Raw genomic sequence first — 19,853 nt, 5'->3', positions numbered from 1 at the left:
GAAATCATTTGATACTTGTCTTTCTCTGCCTGGCTTATTTCACTGAGCATAATATCCTCTAGTTCCATCCATGTTGTTGCAAATGGTAGGATTTGTTTTCTTCTTATGGCTGAATAATATTCCATTGTGTATATGTACCACCTCTTCTTTATCCATTCATCTACTGATAGACATTTAGGTTGCTTCCATTTCTTGGCTATTGTAAATAGTGCTACGATAAACATAGGGTTGCATATGTCTTTTTCAAACTGGGTTGCTGCATTCTTAGGGTAAATTCCTAGGAGTGGAATTCCTGGGTCAAATGGTATTTCTATTTTCAGTTTTTTGAGGAACCTCCATACTGCTTTCCACAATGGTTGGACTATTTTACACTCCCACCAGCAGTGTAGAAGGGTTCCCCTTTCTCCCCATCCTCCCCAACATTTGTTACTGTTTGTCTTTTGGATGGTTGCAATCCTTACTGGTGTGAGGTGATTCCTCATTGTGGTTTTAATTTGCATTTCTCTGATGATTAGCGATGTGGAGCATCTTTTCATGTGCCTGTTGGCCATCTGAATTTGTTCTTTGGAGAACTGTCTGTTCAGCTCCTCTGACCATTTTTTAATTGGATTATTTGCTTTTTGTTTGTTGAGGCATGTGAGCTCTTTATATAATTTGGATGTCAACCCTTTATCGGAAATGTCATTTGTGAATATATTCTCCCATACTGTAGGATGCCTTTTTGTTCTACTGATGATGTCCTTTGCTGTACAGAAGCTTTTTAGTTTGTTATAGTCCCACTTGTCCATTTTTGCTTTTGTTTCCCTTGCTTGGGGAGATATGTTCACGAAGAAGTTGCTCATGTTTATGTCCAAGAGATTTTTGCCTGATTTTTTCTAAGAGTTTTATGGTTTCATGACTTACATTCAGGTCTTTGATCCATTCTGAGTTTACTTTTGTGCATGGTGTTAGACAATAATCCAGTTTCATTCTCTTACACATAGCTGTCCAGTTTTGCCAACACCAGCTGTTGAAGAGGCTGTCCTTTCTCCATTGTATATCCATGGCTCCTTTATCGTATATTAATTGACCATATATGGTTGGGTAATATCTGGGCTCCCTAGTCTGTTCCATTGGTCTATGGATCTGTTTTTGTGCCAGAACCAAATTGTCTTGATTACTGTGGCTTTGTAGTAGAGCTTGAAGTCAGGGAGCATAATCCCCCCAGCTTTATTCTTCCTTCTCAGGATTGCTTTGGCTATTCAGGGTCTTTTGTGGTTCTATATGAATTTTAGAACAACTTGCTCTAGTTCACTGAAGAATGCTGTTGGTATTTTGATAGGGATTGCATTGAATCTGTAGATTGTTTTAGGCAGGGTGGCCATTTTGACTATTAATTTTTCCTATCCATGAGCATGGGATGTATTTCCATTTATTGGTATCTTCTCTAATTTCTCTCATGAGTGTCTTGTAGTTTTCAGAGTATAGGTCTTTCACTTCCTTGGTTAGGTTTATTCCTAGGTATTTTATTCTTTTTGATGCAATTGTGAATGGAATTGTTTTCCTGATTTCTCTTTCTGCTATTTCATCATTAGTGTATAGGAAAGCAACAGATTTCTGTGTATTAATTTTGTATCCAGCAACTTTGTTGAATTCAGATATTAATCTAGTAGTTTTGGAGTGGATTCTTTAGGGTTTTTTATGTACAATATCATGTCATCTGCAAACAGGGACAATTTGACTTCTTCCTTGCCAGTTTGGATATCTTTTATTTCTTTGTGTTGTCTGATTGCCATGGCTAGGACCTCCAGAACTATGTTGAATAAAAGTGGGGAGGATGGGCATCCTTGTCTTGTTCCCGATCTTAAAGGAAAAGCTTTCAGCTTCCCGCTGTTAAGTATAATGTTGGCTGTGGGTTTGTCATATATGGCCTTTATTATGTTGAGGTACTTGCCCTCTATACCCATTTTGTTGAGAGTTTTTATCATGAATGGATGTTGAATTTTGTCAAATGCTTTTTCAGCATCTATGGAGATAATCATGTGGTTTTTGTCCTGTTTGTTGATGTGGATGATGTTGATGGATTTTCAAATGTTGTACCATCCTTGCTTCCCTGGGATTAATCCCTCTTGAACATGATGGATGATCTTTTTGATGTATTTTTGAATTCGGTTTGCTTGTATTTTGTTGAGTATTTTTGCATCTATGTTCATCAGGTATATTGGTGTGTAATTTTCTTTTTTTGTGGTGTCTTTGCCTGGTTTTGGTATTAGAGTGATGTTGGCCTTGTAGAATGGGTTTGGGAGTATTCCCGCCTCTTGTACTTTTTGGAAACTTTAAGGAGGATGGGATTTAAGTCTTCACTGAATGTTTGATAAAATTCAGCAGTGAAACCATCTAGTCCAGGAGTTTTGTTCTTAGGTAGTTTTTGATTACCAATTCAATTTCCTTGCTGGTAATTGGTATATTCAGATTTTCTGTTTCTTCCTGGGTCAGCCTTGGAAGGTTGTATTCTTCTAGAATGTTGTCCATTTCTTGTAGGTTATCCAGTTTGTTATAATTTTTCATAGTATTCTGTCACAATTCTTTGCATTTCTATGGTATCAGTAGTGATTTTTCCTTTCTCATTTCTGATTCTGTTTATGTGTGTAGACTCTCTTTTTTTCTTGATAAGTCTGGCTAGGAGTTTATCTATTTTGTTTATCTTGCTTTCATTGATTCTATTGTTTTATTCTTCTTGATTTTATTTATTTCTGCTCTAATCTTTATTATGTCCCTCCTTCTACTGACTTTGGGCCTCATTTGTTCTTCCTTTTCTAGTTTCATTAATTGTGAGTTTAAACTGTTCATTTGGGATTGTTCTTCTTTCCTGAGGTAGGCCTGTATTGCAATATACTTCACTCTTAGCACAGCCTTTGCTGTGTCCTGCAGATTTTGCAGTGTTGAATTTTTGTTGTCATTTGTCTCCATGTATTGCTTGATCTCTGTTTTTATTTGGTCATTGATCCATTGATTATTTAGGAGCATGTTGTTAAACCTCCATGTGTTTGTGGGCTTTTTAGATTTCTTTGTGTAATTTATTTCTTGTTTCATACCTTTGTGATCTGAGAAGCTGGTTGGTACAATTTCAATCTTTTTGAATTTACTGAGGCTCTTTTTGTGGCCTAGTGTATGATCTATTCTTGAAAATGTTCCATGTGCACTGGAGAAGAATGTGTATTCTGTTGCTTTTGGATGAAGTGTTCTGTAGATGTCTATTAGGTCCATCAGTTCTAATACATTACTCAGTGCCTCTGTCTCTTTACTTATTTTCTGTCTGGTTGATCTGTCCTTTGGAGTGAGTGGTGTGTTGAAGTCTCCTAAAATGAATGCATTGCATTCTATTTCCCCCATTAATTCTGTTACTATTTGTTTCACATATGTAGGTGATCCTGTGTTGGGTGCATAGATATTTGTAATAGTTATATCCTCTTGTTGGACTGACCCCTTTTATCACTATGTAATGTCCTTCTTTGTCTCTTGTTACTTTTTTGTTTTGAAGTCTATTTTGTCAGATACAAGTACTGCAACTCCTACTTTTTTCTCCCCGTTAATTGCATGAAATATCTCCATCCCTTCACTTTCAGTGTTTATTTGTCTTTGGGTTTGAAGTGAGTCTCTTGTAGGCAAGATATACATGGGTCTTGTTTTTTTATCCATTCAGTGACTCTATGTCTTTTAATTGGTGCATTCAGACCATTTACATTTAGGGTTATTGTCGATAGGTATGTACTTATTGCCATTGCAGGCTTTAGATTCATGGTTACCAAAGGTTCAAGGGTAATTCCCTTACTATCTAACAGTCTAATTTAAGTCACTTTGTATGCTATTACAAACACAACCAAAAGGTTCTTTTTTTTTCCTCCTTTTTCTTCCTCCTCCATTCTTTATATGTTAGGTATCATATTCTGTAGTCTTTGTCTATCCCTTGATTGACTTTGGGGGTAGTTGATTTGATTTTGCATCTGCTTAGTAATTAATTTTTCTACTTTGCTGTGATTTTATTTCCCCTGGTGACATCTATTTAGTCTTAGGAATACTTCCATCTATAGCAGTCCCTCCAAAATGCACTGTAGAGGTGGTTTGTGGGAGATAAATTCTCTCAGCTTTTGCTTATCTGAAAATTGTTTAATCCCTCCTTCAAATTTAAATGATAACCTTGCCAGGTAGAGTATTTATACTAGCTTGTTTTTAAAAATAATTTTAGGAGTATATATCCTGGGGAAATACGGACAGAAGAAAATCAGAGAAATACAAGAAAGGGAGGCTGCGGAATATATTGCCCAGGCACGGAGGCAGTATCATTTTGAAAGTAACCAGAGGACTTGCAATATGACAGGTAAGGCCAAGAGAAATATTTATATATGAAAAAAGCTGCTTCATGGCTTGTATTAATTTGCATACCTCCAAGGACAGACTTAAGGGAAAAGGCAAAGGGCAAAGGAGAATGATAAATCTAGCCAGTACTTACATGATTTAACTGAAATATACCATTTAATGTAGATTTTAAAAATCAGTATAAATCATATAATATAAAAGCCTGTTCATTCATTCTGTTTATTCATTTACAAATACTTGGAGTGCCCAGCATTGGAAAATAGATGGTAAACAAACAAACAAAAAATACTCTGACCTTCAAAGTTTATATGCTAGTGAGAGAAAAATAAACAACAAATAAAGAGACAGTGATGGCTGCTATGTATATAAGGAAAATAAAGCTGTGTGAGGAGTGGGGATGCTCTTTAAGATAGGGCAGTCAGGAGAGTCAGGCCTCTTGGAGGAGGTGACATCTGTTGAGAAACCAACCAATACAGTGGAAGGGGCAATGCAAAAATGCCAAATTTTGAAGAGAACAGGTATAACTGGCATAACTCCTTAAAAAAATAGTTCTCAAATCCACGTCAAACATGGTTGTTATTGTTTTAAACTTAATTCTTTCTCTGACATTTCTTTCAAGGATAATTAACTTAGAAAGAATTTATAAAGGTAGGGTCTTGTTCAATTTTAAAAGAAATTTTTTCAGAGTTGAAAGGACTTTAGTTCAGTCTCATTTGACTGTTAAAGGGGGTGAGATTAAGGAGGTTAAGAGACACATCCAGTTATGGCTGGAGTTTATTTTTAATATTTGAAATAATAATATTGTATTCTATAAAGCAAACTAATCATAAATACTGTAAATAATGACAATGCAGATGTGGCACAGTGAGTTCAGATCCCAGTTTGCCCTGTCAATCTGCATGTCTCTAGGCAAATCTAAATCTCAGTTCTCTTCTCTATACAGTGATCATCATAAAACCCACTTCATAAATGTTTTGTGAGAATGTGATGAAATAATGAACATAAAGTGCTTGATGCATACTAAATATCCAGTAAATGATAAATTTTTAAATTACATAATTATTTAAATTAATATTAATATTCAGCATTCAATATGGTGGTGCTACAAGGATATTTTAATGAATTTTTAGAGAATAAGAACAGTTTATTTCTGGTTATTACTCAGATTTTCAGAAAATAGAAACAGAGAGCTCCTGGAGTCTCAAAATACATCTCAGTTTGACTTGGATCCTTGTGTCGGTTTGGGTTCTCTTGGAAGCAGATGCCATGATGGAATTAAATGTGCAAGGGATTTATTGAGGGAAGCACCTGCAAAGAATAAAGGGGAGGAAGCAGAAGTAGGCAAGGAAAGCCTTTAGACCACAGTGCAGGTCTGACATGCGAGTAGAGAGGGAAAAGGAAGGACGATCAGGTAGTTGGAGGCTCAATTCTAAAAAAGTTTTGGCAGGCCAGTAAGGAGTTCTCAAAACAAAGTTCCCTGGTGGAGGAGTCCCATGGGAATGGACCTGCTGTAGAAGCCCCACCAGGCACCTCCACGGGCTGGGAGCAGCACAGACACGGTGATGGATCCGGAGGGCTGGCAGCTACTATGCTCCTTCCAGCAGAAGATGTGGTGGCACATTTCCATGAGCATTACAACCCCCAGATGAATACAGAGCTGACCACAGGCAATTAAAAATAAAACATGGTGATCACTAGGAGCCAAAATAGAGGTTCACTGAGAAACTTTCCAAATTAACCTTCTGGTATGCATTAATAACTGGGTTAGAAATCATATAATTAAATTTCTACCCTTCTGAATAGGATGTAATGGACATAGTTAAAAATACAGTTCTTTTTAAATATAGCTGGTTTTTTTACTCAGAAAGTTGGTCCCCATTTGAAAGATAGCATCTAACAAAGTGCTTCTGTGCCCTGCTCATTGGCTTTATGGGCTTCATGATTTTACTGAAGATTTAGGTCAAATTTACACAAGACCCAGTGCTTGGACACATAGCTGACACCATAAATGAAGTTTAAGGATACAACATAGGCTTGTCCTATATAAGTGATAGGCTGGAATAAATGAATTGTTCTGTATTAAGTCATTTGTACTGATACGGAATTACCCAAGCTTGCTTGGAAGCAGGATTTATATGAGTAAGAATTGGGTCTAGTTGAGCAAAAGCTTGTTATGAACAATAGTAGAATGTGACTTCTAGAAATACTAATTTAATCTTGGACTACAGTCATGAAGTTTGTAGTTCAAATCAAAAGTAGTTACTGCATGCTCTGCAGTAGTCAGAGTTCAGGTCCATTTCTGCCACTCACATGTTAAGAAGATACAAACTAGAATGTGTCAGAAGAAGCCAAATAAGGATAATAATAAGCACTAACCCTGAGCATTTCTGTATACAAAGAAAGCACTCTGCTGAATGCTTTATATGTCTCAATTAATGATTACCACAATCCTATAAGGTAGATCCAATGTCACTCCAGTTGACAGATAAGAAAACTAAGGCCCAGAGAGGTCAAGTAACTTGCTCAGGGTTACACAAATTAATGGCTGGTAAAGGATCATCTTGTGATTTGCGGTTGGACTGGGGACGTTTATCATGGAGACCAGCTGGCTAAGGGAAGACATGAATGCTGTATCCAAGTGAATACAGAAACATATTTGTTCAGTGTTAATACAATGGCTGGAAGAAAGGACCAGACTGTCTTTGGTTGAATAGGCTGAAGTGGAAAGTAAAACACTCTTATCTCTCAGGAGAATTATTGAAGAGACTCCTCTTAAATCATGTTGTTATACCACATAATCTTTAAACCAGTTCCATACTAACTTCATTTTGTGAATTTAGGACTCCAGCCTTGCCTTTTCTTGGTAAGGTAACATCATGTTTGGGTTAGATATATATACCAAGTATGTTAAGAGACAAGCTACGTTGTACTTGGGCTCTGAGCTGCTACTTCAGTTAATGGTCTAAATGACTTAGGTGATTTAATCATACAGCTTGGGGAAATAGACTAAAGCTACGTGGTGCAGCACTGAAATAAATACCTAGAGTCAGTTACAAGCTGAATTGTCTATAGAAAAAAATAATAGAAATTTTGTAATTATGTCTCACCTAGTCAAGAAGTAAAAATTATACACTGAAGTTTTACCTTTTAGAATGTGGCATTTGTGATCTCTTGATAGTTTCTCATTTTCATCATTATTTATTTAGTTTTAGAAACTCATTTTAAATTTATGTATGTGCATTTCTCTAACCCATCGTATACCATGTGTAGAGCTGTAAATAAAGCTCCTATAAATTACATGGAATGTTTTCTCCATAGAGTACTCTATCTTATTTTCTCTTCGTGTTATTCTTGGGAGTTACAGGCAGTAGCCATTGGCAAAACCAAAACCACAGCTCAGCAGCTCTTAATTCATAGCCTGATACATACTTATCTAGGTCATAATAAATACTTACTGCTGTTTGGTGTTCAATAAGTAAACTTTTTTCTAAAATTAGAAATAAAATATGAAGCAAAAAGTATAGCTAAAGATTATAATGTTGTTTTTGATCATATTATTATATCAGAAATAAACATTCACTGTGAAAAATTTTAGAGAGTATAGAAAAGAAAAGAAAGACTTATCCACCATCCATAGCCCAAACCCACCACTGTTAATATCTGGGAATAATTCTTCCCATACTTTCTTCTATGTGTATTTGTTACTATGACCATAGTGTATGCATAATTTTGTTCATTTAACATAAGCAGATAAATTACTTGTTAGTATGTCATCAGTTTTTATTAATCATTTGAAAATTCTAACCCTGACTTTCTCTTCCAACCCTTATGAGTTGCTAGTTCTGTCACACAGCCTAAAACACTGAATTTCTCAGTGAGAGCAGTCATATCACCTGTGAACTTTCTGATTTTCTGTTCATATTACAGTGCTATCCATGCTTCCAACACTGAAAGAGGCCTTAATGCAGCAACTCAACTCTGAGAGCCTCACAGCTCTGCTAAAAAACAGGTAAATGCAACATACAGTGTTTTTAATTTACATACTGCACTTAAATTTATAGGATAAACTGAAATACTTTTTGAAAGTCTTTGTTTCCTTATTTCTCTTTCTAATTAAAACTTATAACTTGCGGGCTTACTTAGAAAAAATATTTACTAACTATGTCATTGAGTTCATATTTTATTTTGTCTGTTTATGCTGTATCTTGATGCATAAAGTATTTAGGTCAACAATACTTATATGTATTCTGGTTTCCAAATAAATAATCTTATATCACTTTGACCTTATTCAGAAATTTACTGACTACTTATGGAATGTGTTCCTAAACCAGATATTGTGAAGCTAAATTATATTAAGCATTGTATTTATTAAAGAGTTTACAGTTTAATAGGTAAAGCATGTGAACATATATTTTAGATAAATAAGGCATATGATCTTATTCTTTATATTATCAACAGATGAAATAAAAATATAACAAGAGCATACAGTAATTATTTACCTTACCATGACAGATTACTGTGTAGAGAGCACTTGCCCACATATGACCTTACATATGGAGTACAGTGTGTGCTGGGGTATAGTAATTTAGTGGGATGCTGTGTTAGTTTGACGAGACTTCCAGAAGGAAATGGCTTTTCATTTTAATGAATAAGTTGGATGAAATGGTTTCACTAAAAAAAATTTTAATCCTTGTAGCCTTACTGAAATACTCTGTTTCCTTCTAATTGTTATGGATTGAGTTATTCTCCTCAGTCCTTGTCCCTGCCACAAAAAAGAATTGAAAGGCAGCGACACAGTAGCAAAGTAAAGTGAAAGTTTTATTTCAATACAGTTTGACAGAAAAGAAGGCCAGAGTCAAGGTAGACAAAGGCCTCCATCCATTAGGCGCGAGGCCTATATATTGCATTTTGGCTAAGAGGCACCTCTTTGATTGACAAGGTGGGGTTATTTGATTGACAGGTGCTTATGTATAGCCATCCCTCTCAGTGCTGATGTCCTTTCATTTGATGAGGTGTGTTTTGGGAAGTTCACAGTTTTGCTTGATCGGGCCCACACTGGGATCAGGTTGGGACCAGTGTGGCCTGGTCCTGATGGGCAAAGAGGTTATCTCTCTGCAAAGCCTTTGTTGTCATCATGTGGGACCCCCTCCCTGGGCAGTTTGGGCAGGTTTTCCTTGAACTTTATCTCCTCTCCTCCCCCACCAGCTAGCTGCTCTTGTCTCTTTCTATCTAACGTAATCACTCTGCAGTAGCCAGGGGAAGGAAGTGCTGTTTCTGGAGTGTCTCTCTCTGTGCCAGTTGCAATATGAGATACCTTCTGTGCATGCGCCTGATCTGTCTTTAACAATTAAGTTAGTTTTCACACATCCTCCCATTTAATTTCCACAATATCCTTGTGAGGCAGGTATTAATCATCTCCATTTTGCAGATAGGAATTTACTTCTCAGGTAAAAATAATAAGCTGGAACATTTCTTTGAAAACACTTTCTATATTCAGGGAATACCTCCCAAAATAACAATAGATTTACTTGGGATTGTTTAAAAATGTGATTAAAGTATAATGCTAGTGATAAAAGGTTTCCCCCCTAAATTTCATCATTCTTGGAGGTTGACACACTTTCACCACTACTTACAGATGTTCGGTTCAGTTTACAAATTCTTTAAATTATATGAAGAAGAAACATATAAGCAGATTGCTGTCAGACAAGTAATGCTTAATTGCCTCCTGCATGTATGTAAATAGTGGATACAGAAAATAGATTTTTATTGCCTTAAGTCTTAGTCTTATTGGAGAGACAAGACAAATGAAGTAAGTAATAATAGCATTTTTTATAACAGGACACAATAAGCAGTGGCATTCTTCCTTCTTGGTGAATGTTTGCTGCAAGGCCCTGTGTTCAAAGAGCTTTAGGAGAGTCATGACAATTAATATAAGGTCTCTATTTCCCTTTTAGACTTTGATGCCCAAGGGAGGAAGTATATGAAATAAGTGATCATAATTCAAGATGTACTATGTTTAGTCTATGGCAAAAAAGTAAAAGCAAAATGTGGGGAGAATATGTGGGAGGATAGAGAAGAAAAGGATTAATTTTGATGGATAATCTTAGACAGTTTTAAAGAAAGTGACTTTCCTGCTAGTACACAGAAAGGAGAATTTCTTAAATTCCTAAGAGTTTAAGGTGGGCAACAGTATTCTTTATTCACTGTTTCCTCTTTAAATATCTCAATGTTATTTTTTTCTTGTCTTCCTTTTGATAATGAAATTACTATTTGCAATCCATTTCAAAAATATTTGCATAAGAAGAGGCTTGAGCCCTTGCATGATGTGATTAAATAAGGCCTGTAATCTTATGACTGCTTCTCTATTGGTTTTCAGTCAACTCTGGATTCATAGAAGTCAAGCAAGTTAATTTTCTCTTTAAACTAATTAGGATAACTAATCAGAAAGAAGTAACAGATTTGCTGGTCTTATTTTTTCAGTTTTATAATAGGAAATAAACATCCATCACTGTTTCCAATACTTGGCATTCTTACTGAAGATTGAAAAATGGCAGTCAAGTTTCAATGGCCAAGAATCTTAGACATCCTCCTCCTTCACAGGAGAGGTAGAATACTTTGACAAGATTAGTTTAATTGTTAAAACAGGTACTTTAGTGACATTAAATAATCTTGTATTTAACTTGAAGTTGATTTCCATCAGACAAATCATTTGAAATAAATTTTTGCAAAGTGTTTTTCTCTGTTTTTCTACTTAGGTTTGGAATAAGAATCTTTAAAATGATAATAAGATGAATTTTTTTCATTTTTTTTGAAAATGTGAAATCACTGAAATGATTACCACAATCTAATTAACATATCCATCACCTCACATGGTTACCATTTTTGTGTGTGTGATGAGAACACTTAAGATTTACTTAAAAATTCAAGTATACAATGCATTATGACTGGCTGTACTCACCATGTGGTGTGATTAGGTCTCCAGAACTTACTTGTCTTTTAACTTGTAAGTTTAAATCTACTTTTAAGGTCTAAACAGGCATATGAAAAGATGTTCCACATCGCTAGTTATCAGAGAAATGCAAATTAAAACCACAATGAGATATCACCTCACACCAATTAGGATGGCCAACATCCAAACGACAAAAAACAACAAATGTTGGTGAGGATGTGGAGAAAGGGCAACCCTCCTACACTTCTGGTGGGAATGTAAACTAGTTCAACCATTGTGGAAAGCAGTATGGAGATTCCTCAAAATGCTCAAAATAGAAATACCATTTGACCCAGGAATTCCACTCCTAGGAATTTACCCTAAGAATGCAGCAACTCAGTTTGAAAAAGACATATGCACCCCTATGTTTATCACAGCACTATTTACAATAGGCAAGAAATGGAAGCAACCTAAATGTCCATCAGTAGATGAATGGATAAAGAAGAGGTGGTACATATACACAATGGAATATTATTCAGCCATAAGCAGAAAACAAATTCTACCATTTGCAACAACATGGATGGAGCTAGAGGGTATTATGCTCAGTGAAATAAGCCAGGCGGAGAAAGACAAGTATCAAATCATTTCACTCATCTGTGGAGTATAAGAACAAAGAAAAAAACTGAAGGAACAAAACAGCAGCAGCATCACAGAACCCAAGAATGGAATAACAGTTACCAAAGGGACAGGGACTGGGGAGGATGGGTGGGAAGGGAGGGATAAGGGGGAAAAAGGGGCATTACGATTAGCACACATAATGTAGCGGGGGGTGGGGGACATGGGAAAGGCAGTATATACAGAGAAGACAAGTAATGATTCTATAGCATCTTACTACACTGATGGACAGTGACTGTAATGGAGTATATGGGGGGGGACTTGATAATAGGGGGAGTCTAGTAACCATAATGCTGTTCAAGTAATTGTGCATTAATGATACCAAAATAAAAATAATAAAATAAACCCTTAAACTATTACAGGAAAAAAAAAAATCTACTTTTAAGGTCTAGTGATGGTGGATGCCAACCTGAAGAAATGTCCTGGGTGGCTGTTTCTCTGTCCTCTCCCAACACATCACCCCAAATAAATAGATCCAAGAAAAATGCCCTAATTTGTCCTTCCACAGACTGCTGCTATTAAGTACTTCCTATATTGAAATTTTTGACTGCTGTTTTCTTATTTCATTTGGGTTTATATAAAAAAACACTTTGAAATTTCTCTGAAGTGACAGTCAAAAGAAAATGTGATTTACTTGCATTAAAACACCTTCTTCAATTTTAGTTGGTTCCCATTTTAATCAGAGTAAATATGGCGTTCCAACCAAGGCTTCAGCAATGGCTTACAGGTGCAACAGCGATACTTTGCAGTCTGTACTCATATCTTCTGAACCTGTGCCATCTAGCGAAGGAGTAATGGAAGCTCTAGAATCTGTTCAGTAGCGAAGAAAGATAAGAAGCTAGTAATATCCCACAGTTGTAATGGCAGCTCAACTTACTAAAATATAAATGTATGTATGAATATGAAATAAAGAATATGCACTTATAGTTTGTATATATTTATGACTTTTTATTTCATTTTTATAGTAATTTATTTTCATTGAATTTTACAAAAGTATTGATCTATGACAGTTTGGAAATAAGAAAGAAAAAAATACTGGTCCTTCCATGTAAGTGGTATGGAAAACACTGAACTCCATCCACATGGTGTAGTCACACTGTGGACTTAACTATGCTGTGGTTAAAACTATGCTGTGTTTTTTTTAAAAAAAAAAAAAAAAAGATTACTATTACCTGTGTACTGCTATGGAATGATCTCCAGGATATATTGTTATATTTTAAAGGTAAAGAAAAATGTGTATAATAGGCTACCATATATCTAAGGAAACAGATACGAATATATATATACATTTACTTAAATAAAGCAAAACAATGGCAAGTTAAAGTACATTTTTTTAATAGTCACCTATGAGGAAGGGAGAGACTAAAGGGAGATAGGAACAGACTTCTTTGAATATACTGTGTTGTATAAATTTGAATTTGGAACCATATAAATATTTTACTTATGAAACAATATTTAATGTTTAAAAAATGTCTAAAAAGTGATAGTAAAAATAAATAAAATTAATTAACATAAATGTGTATCTAGTTGGTGGTATAACCACAAAGACAGAAACTATGCTAGGTGACTTTAACACAGAAAGTTGTACACTCTTAGGGCACGCAGAATTGAAAAAACAAAAACCTTAAACTCTTTTCAGTATTTCTTTTGCTATTTCTGACTATTGTGCATAGAGTGAGGGACAAAGCAAATTAGTAATTATGTTGGTTTCACTAATTTCTAGTGTGGGCTAAAAGAAATACAGATAAATGATCAGTGAAATGAAGTTGAAAACCGTACTGTACTAATTTTGAATTAGAAGTATCAATATGAATTCATGATGTATTTTATCTCTTTGAATAGATAAATATTCATATGTTTATATGAATAATAAACATGCACACATATTTACTGCCTTAGTCTTCTGAAAAGGCTTAGAAGTAATGACCTACACAGTAGCAATGAATATCCTTCATCAAAGGTGGCAGTCTCAGACTTCCATTCCCCACTTCAGGAAGCCAGGATGGAGAAATGGGTGATTCAGGTCTGTAGCAAGAATTGAACAAGATAAACCCAGAACAACTTTTTGTGTCAGTAAACAATAAAGCTATCAAACACTAATGGGGGTCATGTCAAAAAGATTCAGGAATGAACCTGAATAGTTCCCTCAGTGGTCAACGATGGACAATTTAAACATCAATAAGAGTAATAACTATAATAGGCTGAAATACATCAAATATATATTTAAATTCATGTGTTTATAATGATACTTTAAAACAAAAAGTACTCCATTATTTATCTTTGAAGGATAATAGGATCTACTTCATTGTAAAATGGTAGAGAGAAGAAAAAACAGTTGCTTTTCCTATATGATTTTATAATACATGCATGCATACGTTCAGAAGGAGGAAAAAGACTAGGATATATACCTATGTAGTAATGAACTGGTTATCATGGGTTACTGAAATGATGATTATTTTTTTACTGTAACTTGTGGCCTTTGTTTTCTGCAGTTATCCCGTAATAAAATACAATTAAACAGAGAGCTGTGAAGTTCCACATTTTCTTGTAGATTGCCTGATTATTATTTTCTGATTTTTTTTTTCTTTAGGCCTTCAAACAAGCTAGAAATATGGGAGGATCTGAAGATAATAAGTAAGCCTTCCTATTCTGTATGACAGCACATCCTTAGAATATCTATAAAGGGATAGCTGTTTTGTGGATGACACTTGTTTACCTCAAAGAGTTGTCAGGATTAAGTAATTATCATAAAGCACGTAGATCAATGTCTACTCATAGAAAATACTCAGTAAATGTTAGTGATTGCAGTGGTATTATTAGTGCTATTGTTATGATAATACATAAACTCATCCCAGACTATATATGCCCATATTATGTAATACTACCTTCAATATTATACTTCAAAGTTTTTATTCCATCCAGATAGTAACTTTACTATGATAGTCTATGCAAACTTTCATTGGTGATAATAATTAGAAACAAAATGCTGCTCTGGGGCATATATATCGATGACCCAGAACTTCATACTATCAGTTATTCCTACATTTTCCCAGACATTCAACCAATCCTTATCAACTAGATCATGCTTAAGCTTTGCCTATTTGAAAATAAGTTAAACCTTTGTGGTACTCTGTATTTCCTTTCAGCCACCCCTGATGTAATACCAAAGATCTCTGTGTACCTTTTCTTCACTCCCACTCTTTGGCACACTACAGCCTGGCTTCCCCTCCTGTGTCTCCACCCAAGCAGAACTCACAAGAATCAGCAGTAACTTCCATGTTGCCAAATCCACTGGACATTTTCCTCCTCCTAGACCTCTTAGCTACCTCTCTCTGTATCTTTCTCCAGACCTTTAATGGACTCATCCTCCTTTTCCTGCCATTGAAAGCTTGAGTTCTCCCATGATTGGCCCTTTTCCCTTACTCTGAACGTACTCCCTTACTCTAGCTTTCTGAACAACTCAAGAGTTCTGAGGCTGCTACTCTCAGTGCTCCCCAGTCCTTTCTTACTCCCCTTTCTAAGCTAACAGCATATTACCCTTCACTCAAATTGGTTATTGTTTTTATTGGTAATTGTTTGAAGTAAGAGATCATCATAATTTATATTAAACAAGTTTTAAGGATAGTCTGCGAAATATTTTGAATTGATACGTTTTGTACTTGAAACTTTCACAAATGTATTTTTAAAGTCATCTCATGAAAAAATAACCATAGGGATGGTTCATGATTTTACACGTTTTTTTGTGTTTTAATAATAGTACCAAATGGCTTTCTTTTCTCTATGAAGGTTTCACAAGAAGTATTGTAGCTGTATATAGTACTTGTATGCTGGTTGTTCTTTTGCGAGTCCAGTTAAACATAATTGGTGGATATATTTACCTGGATAATGCAGCAGTTGGCAAAAATGGCACCGTAAGTTTAGTAGACTTAGACATGCTTTTTATTTCAAGGGGTTCAAAATTCAACTGCATATTCTTTATGCTGATAATTTATATAAAATAAGTATGTTTGTATTTCAGGTGATTGTAAACTTTTAGCATTATTATTTTTGAAACTTATTTTGTAACTTTAAAATTTTTGTATTAAAGAATACTATTTTTCTTATCATTTCAGATTCTAAAAATCTCAGCTCAAGTTGTACTGTAAATAATATTTATTTACTAATAATGGGTAATTTAAGCTTATTTCTATGTCATACAGACCGTTCTTGCTCCCCCAGATGTCCAACAGCAATATTTATCAAGTATTCAACACCTCCTTGGAGATGGTAAGATTCTTATTTTTTATTTGTATACTAATTTTAATTTGTTCACTTGTGCTGAGGAATTTAAAATGTGAACAAGGCTTTTATGTTTGTTTTTCCTTAACAGGCCTGACAGAATTGATCACTGTCATAAAACAAGCTGTGCAGAAGATTTTAGGAAGGTAGGCATTTTGCTTGGGCTTTTCTGACTTCCTCATTCTGATGAATGAAAGAAAAATTGGAATTGTTCTAGTAAAGCTTTTGACTTGACATGGTGGTGTATGAAATTCTTTGTAACCTAATACAGACACAGCTCTGGGGTGTTTGATTGTGGAATTCATTTTCTTCATTAGTGTCAACTTTTTGATACTAAGGGGAAAGTTTTAGTGATATTGTTTATTGATTGATTTCCAAATAAACTAGAAATAGTTGAGTTATAAGATAAAAGACCTTCTTTAAAATCTGCCTCTGAGGCTTTTATCTCCCATTTATACTAGTAATATCTATAATTACAGTGGGAATTTTCTTGTGAAATCTGCAGCAGGATTTTTCTTGTCTTTGCATAATAATGACTCAAATGATGGCTGATTTCTTAATTTACCCTAGTGATTTTACAGTCAGCAGTTTCAGGTTTGACGGTATAAAACAACCTCAGATAGTAACCTGTTAGGAAAAGAGTGTGTGTAGGATGCGTTGTATAGTTTCAATTTATCCCAAGTCCCTTTCCTCTCTTTCTAGTGTTTCACTTAAATATTCTTTGTCCCTTTTGGACTTGGAGCAAAAACTAAAAGAAATCAGAAATCTCATTGAGCAGCATAAATCTTCTTCTTGGATTAATAAAGATGGATCGAGATCTTTATTATGCCATTATATGATGCCAGATGAAGAAACTCCATTGGCAGTTCAGGTACTTAATACATGATCATTTAACTAAACTAGTTTACTTTATCTCTAAACTTTTTTTTCTATCTCTTAAAATTTAGATTTCTGAGTTTCTTGAAAGTGAAGTAATTGAAAGACATATTTCAATAACTTAGAACACAACCTCATTAGTTTAGGAAACAAACTGCAAATGTGACTGATTTGTAGTTAGAAACATTTATAATTTTAGATGTTTAGCAAATTTGTATTGGTTATTAGGTATGTGACATATAAAATTAGTAAGACCAGTTCATTACACTTGGGGAACTTAGAAAACCAATTCAGATGACTAGAGCATTTTTGTATGATATCAAGTAGCAGAACACAGAGCTGAGAGTTGGGACGTGATCGTGAAGAGCTTTGTATGCCAATATAAAGAATCTGAACTTCAGTTTATAGACAAAGGTAAGTTTTAACAGGCCAGTATCACAATCACATTTGCTTTTTAAAATAAATCAATGGTGGCAACATCAAAATAGACTGAAGGAAGTTACAGTCATCCAGTTGAAAAACAAAGATGGCCCAATCTAACAATTATCAACTATGATGTTGCTACATTACTGGTGTGTCCTGGGCAGTTGTGATTTATGTTATTCATTGATTAAGAGTAATAACCATGCCAAAGATTGTAGGTTATATACCTCATTTACAAATAATTACTGGTTTTCTCATATGTACTGGGTTACACCCATTCTTTGCAGTTGAAAGAAAATATCTCTCACTTGACAACTAGAGCAGCCCTAGGCAGGGAGGCCCCTATGCCATACCCTGTTAGAACAAAAAACTGCCATGTTTTTCATTACCTGCAGGTTACTCTCTCCTAGAGACCCTAAAGGTAGACCTTTTTTGGTGCTCAGTGACCCTGCATTCATGAGTAGGCCAAAAAAGTATTGCACATATTGAAGGTGGCTGTGCCCTACAGGATAGAGGCTAAACTGAACAAGCAAACAGATGGGACAGAATTAATGAAATAACAGGAGAAAACTTACTTGCAACTTAGTATCTCTAAGAAATGAAATAAGGGTATTAAAAAAGCTTTCTGGAATGAAAACAGTTTCCAAAATTTAAAATTCAGTGGTGGAACTAAAGAAAGAAAATGATTTGAAAGAATATGACTCAAAAGAACAGATGAAAAAAAGATTGAGGGAACAAATCTTAACCTGAATGTAATTAAAACCTGAAACTTCAGATTGGAAAAAAAAAACAGAGCCCCAAAATAGGCTAGATTTGATGAAAAAAGGCACATATATATCCTGATAAAATGTCTTACCAATAAAAGAAAAAAAATCACAGACCTCTGCAACCTCAAAGACTATTTTTTTCTTTGTAAATATATTCTAGAAATGTGTCCAAGAGGTCCCAGATGCACAAAGATCTTACAAAGTATAATTTTACTTACTATTTACCTATACACATGAACCTTTCCAGTTTTTTACTATTTTACATTTTTGGTTGTTGACAGAATGCAGACTTTTAGATGTCATGAACTCTGGGTTTATTAATATGATTAGTTTCATCACAACCCCGTGCTAATATTTGAAAGCCTGAAGTATGACATTTTAATTTCACAGGCCTGTGGGCTTTCTCCTAGAGATGTTACCACTATTAAACTACTCAATGAAACTAGAGACATGTTGGAAAGGTATGTATACTGCATGTAACAGAAAACCTGTGTCTCTATTTTAGTTGTACTTATGACCATTTTTTAGTTTTTCTTGAACAGCATATTCAATATAATATTTTGTTAAAATTAAATTCTGAATCTACTCCCTGCCTTTAGGTAGGATTTCCCATGCCTTGCTCACCTACTTCCCAGGCCTGAGATTCTGATATACTAGTCGAGGGACTGGAAGATAGTTAAGCATTTATATCTTGAGAAAAGTTTTCAAGGGTGACTTTGATATACCCAGTATATATTAGTAAATATTTTTAAAAACTACCTCTGTTTAAAAAAACAAAAAACTGAAACTGAAATTGTAGCCACAGCAGTTCTGAATATCAAGTTGAAGTCCCTCAGTGCTGACTTGGGGAGTTGAGAAGAGATGGTCTTATGAGCCAGAGCCAGCCATCTCAGGCTAATCCTCATGTATATGTACATATGCACACATGCTAATGTACACACACACTCAATTTTGAGAACTACTAACCCTTTCAGGATAGACTATAGTGTTCCTAAAACTTTTAATGATAAAAATTTCACATATTCCACAAATTGAGATTACTATTTTAAATAACCCAGACAGCCAGAGTGTTCAAAATGGAAAAAGCACCAGACTCTGTATTAGAAAACTAGAAGACCTAGATTCAAGGTTGGCTCTGCTATTCATTAACTGTTCAGCCTTAGCTTAGCCACTTAAACTCCTTGAGGCAGTTTTATCAGTGTAAAAGTCCTGCCCACCTTTTCTTAAGTGATTAAAATATTGAAGTTTCTTTTAAACTCAAGATGGTTTAAGACCATTTTATCTAGTTCTATTTTCTGAGGAAATTATATCTTCTGCTTATAATATTTTTTTATGGTCTTGAAGAAATCAGCAAATTGTTAGGTAAAGTCAGCTACTGAAATCTGAATCCATCAAGTTCTCATCCCTTGCTTTCCCATAGTAGTGATCTCCACTTTTTGTTATTCAGGTTTCCATCAGGTCACTCCACAAAGCTCTAGAAAAGGTCATCCGTGATCTCTTGCCAAATCCAGAGCACCTGTGATGTTCACCTTACCTTTTTAATAATTGAC

At 34.9% G+C, this 19,853-nt stretch overlaps 1 protein-coding gene across 2 annotated transcripts in view; it reads left to right on the top strand.

Annotated features, from left to right (window-relative positions):
• Positions 1-19,853, top strand: part of PEX3 (peroxisomal biogenesis factor 3) — a 38,406-nt gene that overhangs the window by 8,864 nt on the left and 9,689 nt on the right. The window contains exons 2-9 of one of the 2 annotated variants that reach the window (XM_036906835.2): positions 4,226-4,357; positions 8,284-8,365; positions 14,550-14,593; positions 15,746-15,870; positions 16,159-16,225; positions 16,329-16,383; positions 16,940-17,108; positions 18,694-18,764. In XM_036906835.2, the coding sequence (XP_036762730.1) occupies positions 4,226-4,357; positions 8,284-8,365; positions 14,550-14,593; positions 15,746-15,870; positions 16,159-16,225; positions 16,329-16,383; positions 16,940-17,108; positions 18,694-18,764 (745 nt within the window). The remainder of the gene's footprint in view (positions 1-4,225; positions 4,358-8,283; positions 8,366-14,549; positions 14,594-15,745; positions 15,871-16,158; positions 16,226-16,328; positions 16,384-16,939; positions 17,109-18,693; positions 18,765-19,853) is intronic. The other variant, XM_036906836.2, reaches the window with a different exon arrangement.

The sequence above is a fragment of the Manis pentadactyla genome, chromosome 12 (genome assembly GCF_030020395.1).
Source record: "Manis pentadactyla isolate mManPen7 chromosome 12, mManPen7.hap1, whole genome shotgun sequence".
Classification (NCBI taxonomy): domain Eukaryota; kingdom Metazoa; phylum Chordata; class Mammalia; order Pholidota; family Manidae; genus Manis; species Manis pentadactyla.
This window is presented reverse-complemented; position numbering and strand designations above follow the sequence as displayed.